The following is a 20,815-nucleotide window of genomic DNA, read 5'->3' on the forward strand; positions in this document are numbered from 1 at the left end:
ATAGGTTTGAAAATATCTGAAATTTTAGAAAACTATTTCAAATTATTTTTAAAGGTTACAAGTGTGGCACACCGAGACTCTAACGTTGAATCTGTAAGTTTCTATGTACTGTAGACTCCTTAAACTGAAATATATTGAGAGATAGTAAGACTATACTAAAACTCTTTAGTTAGAGTAAACTGAGACTGTAGGAAACTGGAAAATGTAGGGAGACTTTGATTTGCGAAAATAAAACTCTGATTACTACTGTTCATAAGACATATGTTAATAATTACTGGAATTGTAAACTAATTCATAAAACTTCGTAAACAGATAATACGTTATTCGATATAAGTGCTAGAGGTACTCGCGAAAGGGGTACACGAGACTGAGGTAGAAGTCAAGGTAGTGCTAGGGCTAGGTCATCGACATCAGGCCACTTGCCCAATGTTGAGGCTAGGGAGGCACCAGCTTCACCAGTGACTGATATTGGATCATTCGATCGAGTAGCTGGGGATGATGCATTATCCTAAACTATCTTCGCATTCTGAAAATGGTCGCAGGGACCAGTACTGGTGCTGTGGGACGTGTGTCAATTTCAAAATGACTCCGGTCGAATGGAGCAGAAATTTTTAAGGGTGTTTCTCGAGTAGCCCCTAATGTGGCTGAATACTGGTTGGAAACTACAGAAAGAATAATGGATGACCTCGACTGCACTTCTGAGAAAAAGCAAAAAAGTGCAGTGTCTTTACTGAGAGATGAAGCCTATCAGTGGTGGCTTACGGTGAAAAAAGGTACTCAGGCCAACAGGTTAACGTGGGATTTCTTCAAGTTGGCTTTTCAAGGAAAGTATGTGGGGGCAAATTATGTGGACGTCCGAAGAAAGAAATTTTTTAGTTTGATTCAACGGAATAAGAATGTGGCAGAATATGAGGCAGAGTTCCTATGACTAAGTCGTTATGCATGGGGGATAGTGGCAATTGAGTATAAACGCTGTGTGCGGTTTGAGGACAACCTCTAGGATGAGTTGCGAGTCCTGATGACTCCGCAGAGGGAGCGAGATTTTATTGCCCTAGTTGAAAAGGAAAAAATTACCGAGGATGTGAAGCGCTTTGAGTGCCAGAACTGTGAGAAAGATACGAGCAGGTTTAAGAGGGATTTAGAGCCCTCAAGTTTTTCTAGAAGGCCTAAAAAGAAGGCCAGGTTTGATGGTCCAGTCCGAGCTGGGGTTTCTAGTGCAAGACCTCAGCCTTGTGTTTATTGTGGGAAACATCATCTGGGTGAGTGTTGGAAGAAGATTGGGGCATGTTTCAGATGTGGGTCTAAGGAGCATCAAGTTAAGCATTGTCCTTAGAGGTCTACTCAGATGCAAGCTACAGGTCAAGGTTTGTTCAGCCAGTAAGAGGTGGTCAGTAGCCACTGAGAGGCCGTGGGCAGGTTAGAGGTGGTAATGGTATGGGACGAGGTCGTGGAATGTTTGGCAGAGGCATTGGTAATAGTGAGGCAAGACAACCAGCACTAGTCTATGCTGCTCGTTGTCGAGAGGATGGTCACGCTCCAAATGTTATAACCTATACAATCCTAATTTATAATGTACCTTACACTGTTTTAATTGATATAGGGTCTACACATTCATACATTGCATGCACTGTGTCTGGCACCTTGGGTATCATGTGTGAGAGTACTGTTAATAAGATGATTGTGTTAAGCCCACTAGGAAAATCAGTAAGGGTAGACAAGTTGTTCAGAGATGTACCCCTAGAGGTTCAATGAGTTATATTTCTAGCAGATTTAATAGAGCTACCGTTTGGTGAATTCGACCTAATCTTGGGGATGGATTGGTTGGTTAAACATCGTGCAAGTTTGGATTGTGCTGCTAAGCATATGGTGTTAAACACTATTGAAGATGAGGAGGAGGCTATGATTGGGGAGCGAAAAGACTTTCTGTCTAATGTGATCTCTACATTAAGGGCCAAAAAACAAGTTCGCAAAGGTTGTGAGGCGTTTCTAGCCTATGTTGGTGTAACTGATTCTGAAGGTCCTTCAGTTAAAGATATCAAAACTGTTAAGGATTTTCCTGATGTTTTTCCTGATGAGCTCCCTAGGTTGCCTCCAAGCTGCAAAGTTGAATTTGGAATTGAACTTTTGCTAGGAACGGCTCCAGTGTCTATCGCCCTTTATAGGATGGCACCGAAGGAGCTAGTGGAATTAAAAGCTCAAATCCAAGAACTGTTGGATCGAGGATTCATTCGACCTAGTATGTCTCCGTGAGGAGCACCAGTGTTGTTCGTTACGAAGAAGGATGAGATTATGCGCATGTGCATCGACTATCGACAATTGAATCAACTAACTATTAAGAATAAATATCCCTTGCCGAGGATAGATGATTTATTTGCTCAGTTACAAGGAGCTTCAGTTTTCTCCAAAATAGATCTTCGTTCTGGGTATCATTAGTTGAGAGTTAAGGAGGCTGATGTGTATAAGACTGCGTTTAGGGCTCGCATTATGAGTTCCTAGTAATGCCGTTTGGGCTGACGAATGCACCAGCTGCCTTCATGGACCTAATGAACCGAGTTTTCCAGCCCTATTTGGATCGGTTCATGGTGGTGTTTATAGATAACATCTTGGTGTATTCAAGAACCGAGGATGAGCATGATGCGCATCTCTGAATTGTCCTACAAATTTTAAGGGAAAAACAACTATATGCTAAGTTCAGCAAGTGTAAGTTCTGGCTGCGAGAAGTGACTTATGAGGCGTTACTTGACTTCACTTAAAACTTCGGGGCATAAAAATTTACTTTTAAAAGTTCTTTCACTATTCATAATAAGGCAGTCCACCTGTACAGTAGTCACTAAATCGATTATAACTCGAGCTACGAAAATTGAAATTTAGATCCATAAATTTTCCCTAAAACTAGACTCATATATGTTTTTACCATAAATTTTTTAGAATTTTTGGTTCAATTGATCGACTTTCCTGACCTCTCGTCACAAAAATTCAATTATCTCATTTTACAGACTTCATATAGTGTTCTCACTTGTTTCTATAGAAAATAGAATTAAAAAGGAATCTATAAATATAAATACAACTCATAAATATTTTTTTAAAATTTTTATTGATTTTAAAAAGTTAGAACAGGGGATTCCGAAAACCACTTTGACCTTGTCTAACTAAAATGAAAATATATCAGAATAAATAATTCATTTGTCTACACTGATATTTTTCTATGAAAATAGACTTAATAAGATTTAATTATATATCTCATCCACCCTCTAATTAATTTTCTACTATCCTTGGTGATTTTTCAAAATCACGTCACTACTGCTGTCTCAAAACTGATTCACTACCAATTTTTACTTTTTCATGATTTCTATGCATAATTTATCACCTAGACATTTATAACAACAAACACCTTCATACTTAGTGATACGGTGGTTACGCACGGACCAAGATTGAGTTTCCAAGTCACGGGAAACTCCTATGAAAGCTCTAAATAATCAGATCTGAAATGAAACAGAAAATTAAAAGATTAGAACCTTGAATTTCCAGATTTGAAATAAAATCCCCAAATCAGCAAATAATCAAATTGAGAATAGAAATAAGTGTTAATAAGGGTTCTTGAAACCCTAAAGGAGATTGCGATTCTGCCCAATTGAAAACAAAGATAGTTTTCCCCAAATTTTGGCAATCTAATTTCACCCAAAAAGAGTATGGCAAGAACCTTAGAAATTGGGATTTTTTTGAATCGATTATGTGCTACCAACAAGAGATCGATTAAACGAAGAGTTCTTGGAGTTTAAACAAATCTGAAACGCGACAAAGAACAGCAAAGAGATTAGATCAAGATTCGGCACAATCAGAAACAAATAAAAGAACTTGAACAGCAATAATTAAATTAAAGTCCTAAGAAGCCTTGAAATCCCGAAAGATTTCACAACTCCCTTCAAACGGCTCTAATCTCCCCTCCAAAGAATATCAATGGAAAGAAGAAGGCTGAAGATGGCTCCCACAATCAAAAGATTGTTAAAACAACTTCTAAAGAAAACCCAAGAGAGAATCCTTGGAGAAAAACTCAAAGAGAATTCTGCACTTAAACAAATCTGAAATTTTTGATATAATTGAGAAGTGAATAACAAGGTGGCCAGCCAAGCCTTTATATAGGCCTCTCAAGTGTTTTCCTAATCCAATTAGAAAACTAAAATAAAAAAAACTCCTAATTATTTTAATATGCAAATTCAGCCAAGGATCTTTATTTAGGACTCTTGAACTGAATATTTACATAAAAATTTAAACTAAGTAAAAAAATAAATAAATAAATAAAAACTTTACAACTTGGGCCACTTTGACAATTTGGCCTGATTTTCGACTAAGTATGGGTGGATTTCTTGATTGGGCTTGGAATCTTTTTATTGGGCCTTGCCTTCAAGAATTTGGGCTTGTGATCCATCTCCTACCAAAATTGAATCGTTGATGCTCGTAACGGAGATCCAATGCGCTTTGGCTACAAGATTTGGTTTCTTAGACCAAGATTCCCAAGATTTAAAATCTTGATTTTCTCGTTCTTTCGTGTACGCATCTAAGGCCTTGCTAACAAACTCCTGAATGGTCCCATTTAGTTTTGAACGCATTTGTCGGGCCTTTGATTTCGTATCATTCCCCCCTTCCTCAAAAAGATTTGACCTCGAATCTGAAAAATCAAATGGGGACAAGTCAGCCACATTAAAAGTAGAACTTACATTGTACTCACCAGGTAGATCAATTTTATAGGCATTATCGTTGATCCTCTCGAGTACTTGGAAAGGCCCATCGCCCCTTGGGTCCAACTTGGTCTTTGTTTTTGCAGGAAATCGTTCTTTCCTCATATGGACCCAAACCCAATCTCCGGGTTCTAGGACAACCCATTTGCGCTCCTTGTTTGCTTTGTTGGTGTTGGCTTCATTTGTTTTGGCTATTCGTTTCCTAGCCTTCTCATGTAAGAACTTCACCAACTCAGCTTTCTATTCGTCATATAAATTAACAATGTGTTCAAGTGGTAATGGCGCAAGATCAAGTACTGTTAGTGGGTTAAAACCATAAACAAGTTCAAATGGAGAATAACCAGTTGTAGAATGAATAGATCTATTATATGCAAATTCAACAAATGGTAGGCATTCTTCCCAGTTTCTAATGTTCTTTCCCACAACAGATCGTAATAAAGTCCCTAAGATCTGATTAACTACTTCGGTTTGGCCATCAGTTTGGGGTGACATGTAGTGGAATAAAGTAATTTAGTACCAAGCTTACCCTACAATACCTTCCAAAAGTGGCTAAGGAATTTGACATCTCTGTCAGAAACAATTGTTTTAGGGATGCCATGAAGTCTTACCACCTCTTTAAAGAATAAGTCTGCCACATGTCTAGCATCATCTGTTTTGTGACAAGAAACAAAATGTGCCATCTTTGAAAACCTGTCAACAACAACAAATATACTATCTCTTCCTTTCTTATTTCGAGGCAAACCTAGAATAAAATCCATGGATAAATCTTCCCAAGGTGAAGTAAGAATCGGTAAAGGAGTGTAAAGGCCATGAGGCATTACCTTAGATTTTGCTTGTTTGCATGTAATGCACTTGGAACATACCTTTTCGACATCCTTTTTCATATGTGGCCAATGGAAGTGTCCTTGCAAGATGTCTAGTGTTTTGGCCACTCCAAAATGTACCATCAAACCCCCACTATGGGCCTCATGAATTAATAAGTCTCTCATGGAACACTTTGGTATGCATAACCTGTTTATACGAAAAAGAAAGCCATCTACAAGATAAAATTTTTCAAAAATAGTATGTCCACAATTCTTATAGATATGGCCGAAATCAGCATCATCATCATATAGCTCCTTAATATGTTCAAACCCTAAGACTTTAGCATTCAATGTAGTTATTACAGTATATCGTCTAGACAAAGCATCTGCAAATACATTATCTTTACATGTTTTATATTGTATCATATAAGGGAATGTTTCAATGAATTCTACCCATCGGACATGTCTTTTACTCAACTTACCTTGTCCCTTTAACCATTTAAGGGATTCAGGATCTGTGTGTATGACAAACTCATTAGGCAGCAAATAATGTTGCCATACTTGAAGTGCACGAACCAATGCCAAGAGTTCTTTGTCAAAAGTTGAGTAGTTTAACTGTGCACCATTCAATTTCTCACTAAAATAAGCAATAGGTTGCTTATCTTGGATTAAAACGGCGCCAATTCTAATTCCTGAAGCATCACATTCAAGCTCAAAAGTATTAGAAAAATAAGGTAATTTGAGAAGAAGAGCAGAACATAACTTATCTTTCAGAGTCTGAAAAGCCTTTTCTTGGGTTTCACCCCATTTGAAACTCACTGATTTCTTTATAACCTCTGTCAATGGGGCAGCAATAGTAGAGAAATCTTTCACAAATTGTCTATAAAAACTAACTAAACCATGGAAAGATCTCACCTCAGTTACCGATTTAGAAGTCAGTCACTCCTTAATTGCCTTGACTTTGTCCTCGTCGACATGAATACCTTGAGCACTAACTATGAAACCTAAGAATATTAGTTTATCACAACAGAATGTACATTTATCAAGGTTGGCAAATAATTTTTTAGCTCGCAGAATATCCAAAACGGTTTTAACATGGAAAACATGATCATCTAATGTCTTGGAGTAAATTAAGATATCATCAAAATAAACCACTACAAATTTACCCAAGTGAAGCCTTAAAACATGATTCATTAATCTCATAAATGTACTAGGTGCATTAGTAAGGCCGAAAGGCATAACTAACCATTCATACAATCCAAATTTTGTTTTAAAGGTTGTTTTCCATTCATCCCCTTCCCTCATTCGAATTTGATGATAATCGCTTTTTAAATCAATTTTAGTAAATATGACTGAACCATGTAATTCATCAAGCATCTCATCAAGTCTAGGAATTGGGTGTCGATACTTTACCGTTATTTTGTTGACTGGGTGGCAATCAACACACATTCGATACGTACCATCTTTCTTTTGTACCAATAAGACAGGAACGGCACAAAGGCTTAGGCTCTCACGAATGTACCCTTTGTCTAGTAATTCCTCAACTTGCCTTTGAAATTCCTTTATCTCCTCGGGATTGCATCTATAGGCTGGTCGATTTGGTATTGAAGCTCCAGGTACTAAGTCAATTTGATTCTCTATCCCTCTTAAAGGTGGTAACCCTTTAGGGGCCTCACTAAAAACATCCTCATAATCCTGCAAAAGAGACTGAAACACACTAGGCAAATTTTCGTCAATGTTAGATAAAGATAAAAAAATTTGTCTAAACCTCACAAGGATACAAGGCTGTTTATTGAGTAGGACTCTCCTCACATCTTTTTTTGTTGCCAAAAAATTTTTTTCGCTCATTTTACCACTTGTGGATTCACTCACCTTTGGGCTTTTTAAATTTTGACTTTTTCCACTACTAGCCTCTTTTCTCTCTATCTTTTGTACTTGTCCTTTCTCCCCTACCCCCTCACAAAATTTCATCATCTTCAATTGATCTTTATATACATCAGTAGGATTTAAAGGAGCAAAAATGAATTTTCTACCTTTAAACACAATGGAGTATCGATTAAGCTTACCTTGGTGTGTAACATCGCAATCAAATTGCCAAGGCTGTCCAAGGAGCAAGTGTGTCGCATGCATTGGGACCACATCACACCATACTTCATCCTCATAATTGCCGAGCTTAAAAGTGACCAAGGACTATTTCGTAACTTTAACTTCGGAGCATTCATTAAGCCACTGAAGGTGATATGGCTTAGGATGTTTGGTACAAGGCAACTTTAAAGAATCCACCAAATAGCTACTCACTACATTCGAGCAACTCCCACTATCAATAATGAGTGAACATAAGTTACCTTTAATAAAACACCGCGAATGGAAAATGTTGGTCCTTTGGGTATCATCATCTTTCATCTGAATGTTAAGTGTTCGGCGAATTACAAGGTATTGGAAATCAGCAAAGTCCCCTTCTTTTGGTGGTTCAACCAACTCTTCGCCATTATCACTGTCATCCACAAGTTCTGGCATGTTTGGATCTGTTTTATCAGAGTCAGAAGTATACTCACCATTATCTTTCAGAAGAAGTAATCTCGTGTTAGGGCATTCCCTACTATAATGACCTCGCCCTTTGCACTTAAAGCATTCAATCTCACGAGTCCTCTTCACACTCGAATCACCTAAATTGGGCTACTTAGAAGGTGTTTGCGTTTTAACAGGAGCCCCTTTTTTTCTAATCTGATTGCTTACTTCCATTACTCAAAGAAGACTTATTAGTAACAAAAGGTGATTTTGAACTCTTAAAATCAGAATTGGAATTGTTACCTCGATAATATTGTGAAGTCGAGAAGGAACCAAAACCTTGTTCCTTTAGTTGTTGCTCGATCTCAATGGCTTTATGAACTGCTTCTTCCAAATCAATGTAAGTTTGGAGCCTCCATGTATTAGTTATTGGCCTGTTCAAACCATCAATAAATCGAACCATAGTTGTTTCCTTATCCTCCTCCACATTAGCTCTCTGAATGAGCATCTCCATCTCCTTAAAATATTCATCCACCGTCCTACTACCTTGAATAAGTCTTCTAAGCTTTGTTTTAATCTCTCTATAGTAGTGAGGTGGAATAAACCTTTTGCGCATAATCTGTTTCAACTCCTCCCATTTCGAAATCTCACCTTCATAATTCTGATGACGATTTACCCCAAGTTGAGTCCACCAACTTAATGCATAATCTAAAAATTTCAGCGTTGCTAACGCAACCTTTTCATCATCCGGACATTTATAATACCGAAACATAAGTTCAATCTTAGATTCCCATTCACAATAAGCTTTTGGATCATTCTTACCATGAAATTGGGGAATTGTGAACTTCGGTTTTGCCAAAGAAGGTTGTCCACAATCATGAACATCAAAATCAGTCCTAGTGACACGTCGAGGACCACGCCTATGAGTAGGAGGTTGGTTATCCATATCTTCTTTAATTGGGTCTCGATATTGAGACTCTTGATTCAATCGCACCTCATTGATGCTAGCAGTCAAAGCGCGAAGTGCAGCAGCCTGTTCTTCCAACTGTTTCTGGAATTTTTTAAATGTGTCATCATTATTATCACCCTTAGACATTTTGAAAAACCTGCAAAAAATAAACACTCAACACTCGAAAATAAAAGTTAGCAAACCTCACCGTTAATCACTCAAAAAGAAAAATCAAATTCTCAATGAGGTAGAATTCAGTCTTGTGAGTGCTTTAGTAGAGTTTATATCAACCAATTAGAGAGTGTATGAACCAGACTACCAAAGAATCCTAATTTGCACTAGGATGCCAAAGATTGACGAGACACCAATTGATTCGTGTTACACCGAGGAAGGATTGTGCACACGTTTAAATCCTACTAACACAAGAAACAAGAAGGTGTTAGATATTGTAAAGGGAGAATAAAAAGCAAACAAATGAAAACCTACAGCTAAGAATCAATAAAAATTGCTAAAACCAGAAAACCCGAAAAACTACGGAGTAACTTGACAACTTCGTTCGAGGTGTTCCTGACCTTAAAAAATCACAAAATTAAATCTAAAATGTCCTTAAATATTGAATCTTTTATCTGGAAAGTTTGGGCACCAAACTCAACCCGCTGAATATTTTTTTTAATTTTTATTGAATTTCGTCTTTTTCAATTCTTTTGACTTTTTCGACTGAATTTTTTTGCGGGAAATATTTTTTATATTCAATCACAGTGCCACAAATATGTATGTAAAATTTTAGATCAATCGGACAACGTTTACCCACTCAAATGAATCTTTTTCGAAAAATTTTCTGGGTAAAACTGCTGTTTGTAGTTTAAAAATAGAGATCAGTTTAGAAATCAACCACCCAAAACGCCCAAAATCTGATACCAAATGATACGGTGGTTGCGCGTGGACCAAGATCGAGTTTCCAAGTCACGGGAAACTCCTACAAAAGCTCTAAACAATCAGATCTGAAACGAAACAGAAAATTAAAAGATTAGAACCTTGAATTTCCAAATCTGAAAATAAAATCCCCAAATCAGCAAATAATCAAATTGAGAATAGAAATAAGTGTTAATAAGGGTTCTTGAAACCCTAAAGGAGATTATGATTCTGCCCAATTAAATACCAAGATAGTTTTCCCCAAATTTTGGCAATCTAATTTCACCCAAAAAGAGTATGGCAAGAACCCTAGAAATTGGGATTTTTTTTGAATCGATTATGTGCTGCCAACAAGAGATTGATTAAACGAAGAGTTCTTGGAGCTTAAACAAATCTGAAACGCGAAAAAGAACAGCAAAGAGATTAGATCAAGATTCGGCACAATCAGAAACAAATAAAAGAACTTGAACAGCAATAATTAAATTAAAGTCCTAAGAAGCCTTGAAATCCCGAAAGATTTCACAACTCCCTTCAAACGGCTCTAATCTCCCCTCCGAAGAATATCAACGGAAAGAAGAAGGCTAAAGATGGCTCCCACAATCAAAAGATTGTTAAAACAACTTCTAAAGAAAACCCAAGAGAGAATCCTTGGAGAAAAACTCAGAGAATTCTGCACTTAAACAAATCTGAAATTTTTGATATAATTGAGAAGTGAATAACAATGTGGCCGGCCAAGCCTTTATATAGGCCTCTCTAGTGTTTTCCTAATCTAATTAGAAAACTAAAATAAAAAAAACTCCTAATTATTTTAATATGGAAATTCGGCCAAGGGTCTTTATTTGGGACTCTTAAACTGAATATTTACATAAAAATTTAAACTAAGTAATAAAATAAATAAATAAATAAATAAAAACTTTACAACTTGGGCCACTTTGACAATTTGGCCTGATTTTCGACTAAGTATGGGTGGATTTCTTGATTGGGCTTGGAATCTTTTTATTGGGCCTTGCCTTCAAGAATTTGGGCTTGTGATCCATCTCCTATCGAAATTGAATCGTTGATGCTCATAACGGAGATCCAATGCGCTTTGGCTGCAAGATTTGGTTTCTTGGACCAAGATTCCCAAGATTTAAAATCTCGATTTTCCCGTTCTTTCGTGTACGCATCTAAGGCCTTGCTAACAAACTCTTGAATGGTCCCATTTAGTTTGGAACGCATTTTTCAGGCATTTGATCTTGTATCACTTAGCCATTTTAATAACTATTCATCATCAAATATTTACATATCATCTTTTGGTCATATCTTAAGAATATACAATCAAAATGACCAAGTCCCTATACATGCCATAGCTTAAAATATTTATCGTCTTAAAATACCGAGTTGTGGTGGTTGATAGTGTGAACACTCTCCGACGTCTTCAAGATCCCGACTATGCTTGATAATACTATATGAAAGAAAAAGAAATAAAAGAAATAAGCATAAAGCTTAGTAAGTTTACAAGTAAATAAATAACAACATTTATCATAAACAATTATATTCATAAATTTTTATTAAGCATTAAGATCTTTACTTTCTTCTTTACTTACTCTCTTACTCGTTTACTTACTTGCTTGCTTAACTTACTCTTTCGTTGCTGAAATTTCTTTTCTCAACTGATAACTAAGATACTCTTAATCTTATTAACTCACCTGAACTTGTCTATTAGGCTTTTACCTGAACTTTCATGTAACAACGTCTATTTATTAGCCCGTTGAATCACTTGGAATACTAAGGATACTCGGGTCTCCTGTCTGAATATAACATGCCAAAGCTATGTCCCAGACATAGTCTTATATGGGATGTTTCTGGTACTGCCAATGCCATATCCCAGATATGGTCTTACATGAGAATCCTCATATAGGTGCCCATGTCATGTCCCAGACATGGTCTTACGGGGGACCTCTCATCTCGGTGCCAACGCCATGTCCCAGACATGGTCTTACATGGGACCTCTCATCTCGGTGCCAACGCCATGTCCCAGACATGGTCTTACATGGGACCTCTCATCTCGATGCCAACGCCATGTCCCAGACATGGTCTTACATGGGATCTCTTTACCCAAATGTCATGACATTTGTATCCAATACATTCCTCATGTTTCAAAATGGGTCTTTTAACACTAATTCTCTGTCATCTCATACTTGAGTTAACATTAGATATTTTCATGAAATAAATACATAATTGCTGAAAAATAACAGTATTAATAATAATTATCAAAATATTGCATTTATTTACAATAAACTTATCTCGATACAAAATATGATCAAATCTAGCACTTTAGTCCTTAACCTTTTTTTTCCCCGGTCTAACTCTGAATTTTTTTCTTCTTAATCTATAATAGAAAATTTAGCTTATTTAATACTCACATTCATCAAAACAGTCCTTAACTCAAATTTTGACAAAATTATATTTTTGCCCCTAAACTTTTGTATATTTACACTTTTGTCCCAAAGCTCGGAAATTAAACTTCATACCTTATTCTTATGTTTTATGACATGCTGAACATTTTTCCCTTCTATGGAAACATCAAATTCCCACTCTAACACTTACTTATGAACCTTAGGTATTTTTACCGATTATGTCGGTTTACTTGTTTTCACTTAAAATCACTTAGCAAAAGTTGTTTAACATAATTTCAAGCTTCATATTTTACCATAAAAAATTAAAATAAGCACATTTCACCTATGGTTATTTTTCCAAATATGAACCCTAGGTTAAATTATTGCTAGAACAAGCTAAATCAAGTTACCGGGACTCCAAAAACGTAAAGAATATTAAAAATAGGGCTAGAACAGACTTACAATCGAGCTTGGAAGCTTGAAAAACCCTAACCATGGTTTCCCCTTTTGAAATTCGGCCATGGGGTTGAAGATGGACAAAAATTGGCTTTTAATTTTGTTTTTAATTCATTTTAATAACTAAATGACCAAAATGCCCTTAATGAAAAATTTTGGAAACATGCATAACCATGTCCTTTTTTGTCTACCAACTTAACCAATGGTATAATTGCCATATAAGGACCTCAAATTTAAAATTTCATAACAATTGGACACCTCTAACATGTAAAACTCAACTTTTGCACTTTTTACAATTTAGTCCTTTTGACTAAATTGACTGCCCAAACGTCGAAATTTTTGAACGAAATTTTCACGAAATCATTTTGTAAAATTATATACCATAAAAATATAATAAAATAATTTTTTTTCCTCATCAAATTGTTAGTCCCGAGACCATTGTTCCGACTAGGCCCAAAATCAGGATGTTACAGGATTCATGATGTGTTCCACGTCTCTATGCTTACGCGTTGTATTCTGATCCAGCGCATATTGTACCAGTTGAGGAGATCGAGGTTAGGCCAGATCTAACCTTCGAGGAGGAGCCAGTGCAGATTTTACATCGTGAGGTTAAAGTACTGAGGAAGAAATCTATTCCATTAGTTAAAGTGCTTTGGCATAATCACAGTTCAGAAGAAGCCACGTGGAAACCTGAAGAGGTGATGCGACAGCAATATCCTCATCTGTTCTGATCAGGTAAATTTCGAGGCCGAAATTTTGTTAAGGGGGTAGAGTTGTAACGCCCTAAAATTCAAGTCTTTAATTTTTGTATGTTTTGGAAAAAATTGTTTGTTTGCTTTATTAGCTAAGTGATTTGGGTGTGTATGGGAGTGTTTGAGAAGCCTGGGTTCAAGTCTTGGCCTTGGCACAATTTTTAGTTTTTCTCTTAAATGAATCTGGACACTGGCACTGAGGCCTTTTATATATTAATACCGGTTTTATGACACAAAGAGACTATTGGTCCAGTGGTAGGTGGCATGTGAGGTATCTTTGAGGTATGAGGTTCAAGTTCCGTGATGTGCAAGGAAGTAATTATTTTGCTGCTTGAACTGTGTAGGTAGTAGTGTTGGACTGAAACACGGTAGTAGAGAGTTTGAACTGGTCATAGAGAAGGAGTTGAGGAAGAATTGGTGGAGAAAATCAAAGAGGGATAAGGGGAGGATTTTTAGGAGAAAATAAAGGAATTTGATTAGGAGGGGGAAGTTGTGCCGTTTGGGGAGTTTTAAGTGTGGGGAATTCAGCTAGGGGGAGTTTTTGGGTCTTTTTCGGCTTTTGAAGGACTGTTGGTTTTTATTTTATTTTATTTTATTTTTATCTCTGTCTGCTTCGGTGTGGGTGAGCATTTTTGTTTTTTCCTTTTTCTTTTGGTACCGAACCTTGCAAAGACTTCAAAGTATCTCCCGGGTTTTTTTTTCTACCTTTCCCTTCATGCCCTTTTCGTTTTGGCCGAATAGCCTTTGGCTCTTTCCTCTTTCCCTTATGGCCGAATATTACCTTTATTTCTTCTTTTCTCTTAGCTGAATACTACTTTTCTCTCCCTCTTCATGTATTCAATTTCGTTACAACTTGACAACTATTTTCTAACAGTTCAATTTCCACAAAAAGTGAAGGAGTATCAAGTGATATTACAGCCGTCGAGACTTCTCTCTTATCACTCGATCAAGGTAAGTAGGTAGGCTAGTTTTTTCCTAGTTGTAGGCCGTATGTCCTATGGTTCTGAAAATTATCATATTTGGATTTCAACCACGTGATTAAGCAATCTTGTTTAATGTATCCGCTTGCAATGCAGATATCCGTCAAGAAAAGTGCAATCAACTTTCGTCAGTGGATTAGGTGGGCTAAGTCACTATTGCCAGTCAAGGCAAGTATTAGTTCAATTTTTGGTTAAGGTTGCAAAGGAAGGAGAATACCCCCTTTTTGTTTAGTGACTAATGGAAAACGTGTTTGAATGTAGATTTTCGGTGTTCGTAGATCATTGTGCATTTTCATAAACAGGTGTGTAATCATCCACTACAACTGTAGATCAGAGCTGAAAAGCCGTAAACACAGCGTTTGAGACCACACGGGCGTGCGACGGCTCAAGTGACAAGCCCAACTTGCGATTCATGGGCAAATGACCGAAATACCCTTGATGGGTAAAATAACCAAAATACCCTCGAAGGGTAAAATGATCGAAATGCCCTTGAATGGTAAAATGACTGAAATACCCTTAAAAGGTAAAATGACCGAAATACCCCTAAAGGGTAAAATGATCGAAATACCCTTGAAGGGTAAAATGACTAAAATACCCCTAAAGGGTAAAATAACCGAAATGCCCTCGAAGGGTAAAATGACCGAAATACCCTTGAAAGGTAAAATAACCAAAATACCTTCATAAGGTAAAATGACTATTATACCCCTGGGAGTTGAAATGAGTGTATGATCGATTTTTTTATGTTATTTATATAATTGTTACTGAGTATGACATACTGTATACACGTATGATTTATGACATGACATACTGCATGGGGTTGAGATTCTAATATAAGGAAAGTATACTGTACTAGTGGCTTTGCCACATATACTGTTACTGGCAGCTTTGCTGCGTCACTATTACTGGTAGCTTTACGGCGATATTGGTGTGTTGGCTAGGTGGGTCGATTTTATCCTCACATGGTGTGTTGGTGGTACGAAGTGGTGTGTTAGCTGGATTGGGATGGGTTGCATTACTACATTGCACTGATTACTGTATTGGACTAAGGCCCCTACTGTTGCTGTATTGGGCTAAGGCCCACACACTGTTACTGTAATGGGCTAAGGCCTACACTGTACTGATATTGTATAGGGCTCAGGCCCAAACTGATTCTGCATGTTACATAGTGATTGGCTAGTAGGGGATTACACACTAAGTTTCGTAAACTCACCCTCTCATTTTAATTGTGCAGGTAATCTTCAACCTTAGATGATTCGGGGCTGTAAGAGACTCGGAGGTGGCCACACAACTACTGTCGATGTTTACATTTGCTTTTATTTTACTTTAAATTATAAGTTGGGTTTTGTTTTGTAATAAGGCCTTTAATTTGGGTTTTAAATTTTAATTGGGCTTTTGCTTACATATTTTATACAGCTAGTTAGCTGAAAACGAATTTTCAAAATAATCACTGTTTTTAAAGACAAGAACTTTAAACGTTAGAGTTTTCAAATGCTTCCGCGATTTAAATCAACTTAATATAATAATAGCAGTTAATAAGGCAAACCTTTGGTTAAGTGTTCCGTTAAACATTACGAAAGAGGTTTCCAAACTTAAGAAACGAGTTTTATTAACAAGTCTAAATTTTGAGAGATACTTCAATGTGACACACCAGATACGGCCATAACATCTTAGCCGAGTTTAGGGTGTTACAAGATCAAAAAGAAATGATAGTGAAACCTTTTTAAATTAATAGACATTTGCCACTCATAACTATGGTAGAATTAGTGCGTAATTAGGGGTTATCAATTTTAAATTAGTAAATGTAAAATTATATTTTGTCCCGTTAAAAATGATAAGAATTTGATTTAATCTTTTAGAAATTATAAAGATATAAGTAATTAAAATGGTGAAATTGCATTTTTACTATACTTCTATAGTACACTTGTCAATTCCCTCACCTTTTTTTTAATTTTTTTTACACAATACCTAGAACTATCCATAGCCCCTCTCAACCCATAAATAAGAGGATAATGTGCTTCAACGCACTCGAATCCATGTTCTCCTACATTGACAACAATACCTATGTCAATCGAGCTAAAACTCAATTGGTGAAAATACATTTCTTTTAGTTATATTGTGGGTTCTTTTTTTTAAAATTAAGTTTTAAATATAGTTTTCTTCCCATTAATAATAATAACAATAAATGATAAACAATTTTAAACATCATGCATTAAATTATAAATAAAATTTAAATTAAAATAATATAATTGCATGCAACAATAAGATATAAATTTCTATAAAAACATTTCAATATATTTAAACAACATGGTTGACTTTGGAAGCCTAACCGTCCCATCAAAACCTAAAATGACATCAATTTATAAAAGAAAAAATAATTATTTTTTAAAACTTTTATGTAAAATAAAAAACCAAAAATTGTGTATCTATACTTTACTCGGCAACAAAAACATGTTGTTTAAACTTTTTTATAGTAAAACAATGTAATCTTTCTTGCATTAAAAACTACATAATTAATTACTTAGTCAACAAAATGAAACAAAGAAAAAGAAGAAGAAAACTCATGTTTTTTATTTTCATTTTTCCAACAATCCGATTACACGTGAAAAGGAAGAAAGGAAACGCCTTCTATATATGGGAAAAGTGGAGGGGTTATATTCAACATAATTTTAAAAATATGTTAATATTATTATTTATTTTAGTCCCTATAATTTTTTATACTACTTACTTAAGAAAAGGAATTTTTCTTATTTATTTTCCACTTACATAATTGTTTTTTAAAAGAAAAACTTTTACATATGAATGAATACAAATACTTTTTCTATAAATATAATAAATTATATTATTTAAATATTAATAAAGTAAGTTATTTTCACATGTATTATTTAAAAATTTTATTAAAAAAACAATAATGGTTGTCTGGATTATCTTAACATTGTAGTGTTTAAATAATTTTATAATATAGAACTTACTATTAAATTTAAACTTTATATAAATTTATTTATTTTGTAATTTATACTTGTTTTTAGCACAAACAAGTATTCAATACTATTTAAATCTTAGTATTTTCAGAAATTTTAGGTGAAAATTAAAAAAATATTATTTTTTTAAGTATTTTTCCAAATTTTATTGTAAATAAGAGGTAAAAAGATATATTTAGTCCCCCTCCATTTTAAAATTGAGCAAATTAGTCACTCTCAACAAAATTAAAGTAATTTAATCCTTTTCAATTTCGAAAGTGAGCAACTAGGAATGATTAATCATGACTTTAATGTCTTCCATCAATTCCACATAATTTTGATTGGTATAATAACAAATTTAGCCTTCAATGTTTATATAGTTTGTCATTTTGGCCTTAATTTAAAAAAAATTAACAAATTCAGCCTTGACATTTACTCATTTACACAAATGTTACGGAATAAATTTGTTAAATTAGAACCAAATTGACAGAATGTGTAAAATTTGAGGGCTAATTTTGTTATTATACCAATCAAAATCATGTGCAGTCGATGAAAAACATTAACGTCGTAAATTAATTTTCCTTAGTTGCTTACTTTCAAAATTAATAGAGACAAAATTGCTCTATTTTTTAAAAAAGATTGCTCAACTTTGAGATTGAGAGGGACTGAAGAAGTCTTTTTACCTAAATAAAACTATGATGATAGTTTAGTATCACATTAAATCATTTTGTTTAATAAATGTTTATATTTTTATTAAAATGTTAATAAAATGAAATATATTTTAATTGGTATAAAATATATTTTAATAATATTTAAATAATATATTCAAAAAATTACAAATATATTATAGTAAATAGTAAAGAGCTATAGGAGTTTAAATGGATTTTTGGATATTCTTTAGCCAAAATATATTGTGTAGAACCCATGGATGTGGCAGAGCCGTAGCCCGTAGGAGACGGCTGTTTATCAAATATAAGAATCAACCAACCGAGAAGAAAGGCTCCCCCCAGCCCAGTCTGCTTGATTTTTAAACACCGAAACCCAAACCCATTTTTCTTGCAAGAAAATCTACTACATTCTTCTGATGACAAAGACATAAAACGAAGTACAGAAATATCAAATATGGAAGCTGGAGTTCGACAACTCAGAAAGGAGGAGCAAGTTAGAGAGAGTAAGCATGTGCGGTCTGGCTTCATCTTCAATCCCCACTTCTACTTTCCCCTCTTTTCAACAATCTAAGGTTCAAACCAAGCCTTGTATCAATCCGTGCAACTCTCTTGTGCTTCCTCCTACTAAGCTATGTTCCTCAGATCTCTGTCTTACAAGTTTTAGCTTTGGTGGCCCCAGACTGATTCACAGAAGTAGTGTTATCTCCAGAAGTAGCACTGGACCTGGTGGTGCTCCTGGTTCAGGTCTGGTTCCTTTTCAGTTTCTTGGTGTTAATTCCCTTGGCTTTTTATTTGGTGTTCAAATCCATCACTGCCAAGTGGCTTCTGGGATTCAAAAATCCAACTATTCTGGGTTTATTTTGTGTTTGCTTCATGAACTTTGATTTTAATCGAGAATTTCTCTGTGTATGTTTGTAGTGGAAATATACAGTAGAGGGTGTATTTATACATGAATAAATCCCTAATTTTTTTTTCTATTTACAACGTGATAATATTAATGAGCTCATTAAGATAGTCGAAATGCTAGAAGAGCTCATCAAGATAGCATCATTAAGCTGGTTATAGTTGGAGTAATGAAGCAGGGATTTTATCTTGCTGGAAAATAAGTATTGACAAGACCTAATAGTATAAACATGGTTACAATTGTGTGCACCTGTGGGATTAAGGTTAAATTGAGTGTTTCTTGAGAAGAAGGAATGAACCCAACCCCATAATACATTGTAGCTGTGTGTTTTTTTTCTTCCTTTCTATGTGAAACTGAGTGGGATACTTAGTATTGCAGGTGATAATGAAAGCAGGAATGTGCTGGATGCTTTTTTCTTAGGGAAGGCTGTAGCCGAAGCATTGAATGAGAGAATCGAGTCCACAATTGGGGAATTTTTGAGTGTTGTTGGAAGGTTGCAGGCTGAGCAACAAAAGCAAGTGCAGGATTTCCAGGTAACCAGATTTTGTTCTTGAATCTAATCCTTGATAAATTCATGATTCATGTCATGGCCCTTTCTTTTGGGGGGGGGGGAGGTGTTCATTTTTGCTGGGTTTATTTCATAGCTCTTGGAATAGCTTATTTGGTAATGAACAAACGCCACCAGTGGAGAGTTTTATGAATTTGAAATTTGGCTCTAATACACTTCTGTTCTGCTTGGCCATTAGGTGTGTTTCTGAATCCTAATGTTATGGTGCCCAAAGTGATTGGTTCTATTGCTTACAAACCAAACCTTACTGGAAAAATAACAATAATTTGAAGGTATTTAAATGGGAGGAGTTAAAGGTTTTCTTTTCTTTTCTTGACATCTGTTCTTGGGAGCCTTACGAAATTGCAGTCATCATTTGTTTTAAATGCCTTCTTTTGATGCTGGTATTATTTTTGCTTCATTTACAATAGGAAGAGTTAATGTAAGAGACCCCTTTTCTTTCTTTTGAGGAAAATTATGGCGTTCAGGTTTTCAAATATACTGTATCAATGGCATTTCCAGTAACCAACCCTCTCCCTTAACCTCATCATGAACTGCATGGCCATAGTTTCACACCAACTTAAATTCTAGCAAGTTGTATTATCTGAATTCCACTTCTAGTTAGTTATTGGAGGCTCAAGCTAGAATTCAACTTTACATCTACTACATCATTTTTGAAACTGACCTTTGTCGGTTTACATAGGGATGTACCATTATTTTCTGACTAAATGCAATAACAAATTGGCCATCAGGATCTTTTCTTCTTTTGTTGGAATTGAATTCGTTCATCTGCAAATTTGCTGCATTTTACTACTCCATTTTGATGATTTATTAAAATATGACATCCCCTTTAATTCATGCACACAGGAAGAGGTATTGGAAAGAGCAAAAAGAGCCAAAGAGCAAGCGGCACGCGAGGCATTGGAGGCACAAAGGCTGATTCCAAAGTCTACTTCCCTAAGTACATCTATGGGCAGTGGTGCCACTGCAAACAATGGGGCTGCAGCTAAAGCTTCGCCCTCAACTGCCAATAACGGAGTTTCTACAACCCCATCCTCCTATAATCCCGCCAACGCTGCTGCTGCTAATACAGACCCTGGGCCTGACGCTAAAAAGGAATAGTGCCAAGTATCTCTATTTGTATTTCACACTTTTCATCTGATACAGTACCAAATAAATATAATATCCGGGGTGTTTAATCCCCATGATCCTTTTTGTTTGAATCTATCTCTGCTCCCTTTATATTCAACAAAAAAAAAAATAAC

At 35.6% G+C, this 20,815-nt stretch overlaps 1 protein-coding gene across 1 annotated transcript; it reads left to right on the top strand.

Annotated features, from left to right (window-relative positions):
* Positions 1-18,311: 18,311 nt before the first annotated feature.
* Positions 18,312-20,775, top strand: LOC121219049 (uncharacterized protein At4g13200, chloroplastic). Its single transcript, XM_041096508.1, has 3 exons — positions 18,312-18,843; positions 19,382-19,536; positions 20,418-20,775. The coding sequence occupies exons 1-3, from the start codon at positions 18,609-18,611 to the stop codon at positions 20,670-20,672; spliced, it is 645 nt and encodes a 214-aa protein (XP_040952442.1). The 5' UTR covers positions 18,312-18,608; the 3' UTR covers positions 20,673-20,775.
* The last annotated feature ends 40 nt before the right edge of the window (positions 20,776-20,815 follow it).

The sequence above is a fragment of the Gossypium hirsutum genome, chromosome D07 (assembly GCF_007990345.1).
Source record: "Gossypium hirsutum isolate 1008001.06 chromosome D07, Gossypium_hirsutum_v2.1, whole genome shotgun sequence".
NCBI lineage: Eukaryota > Viridiplantae > Streptophyta > Magnoliopsida > Malvales > Malvaceae > Gossypium > Gossypium hirsutum.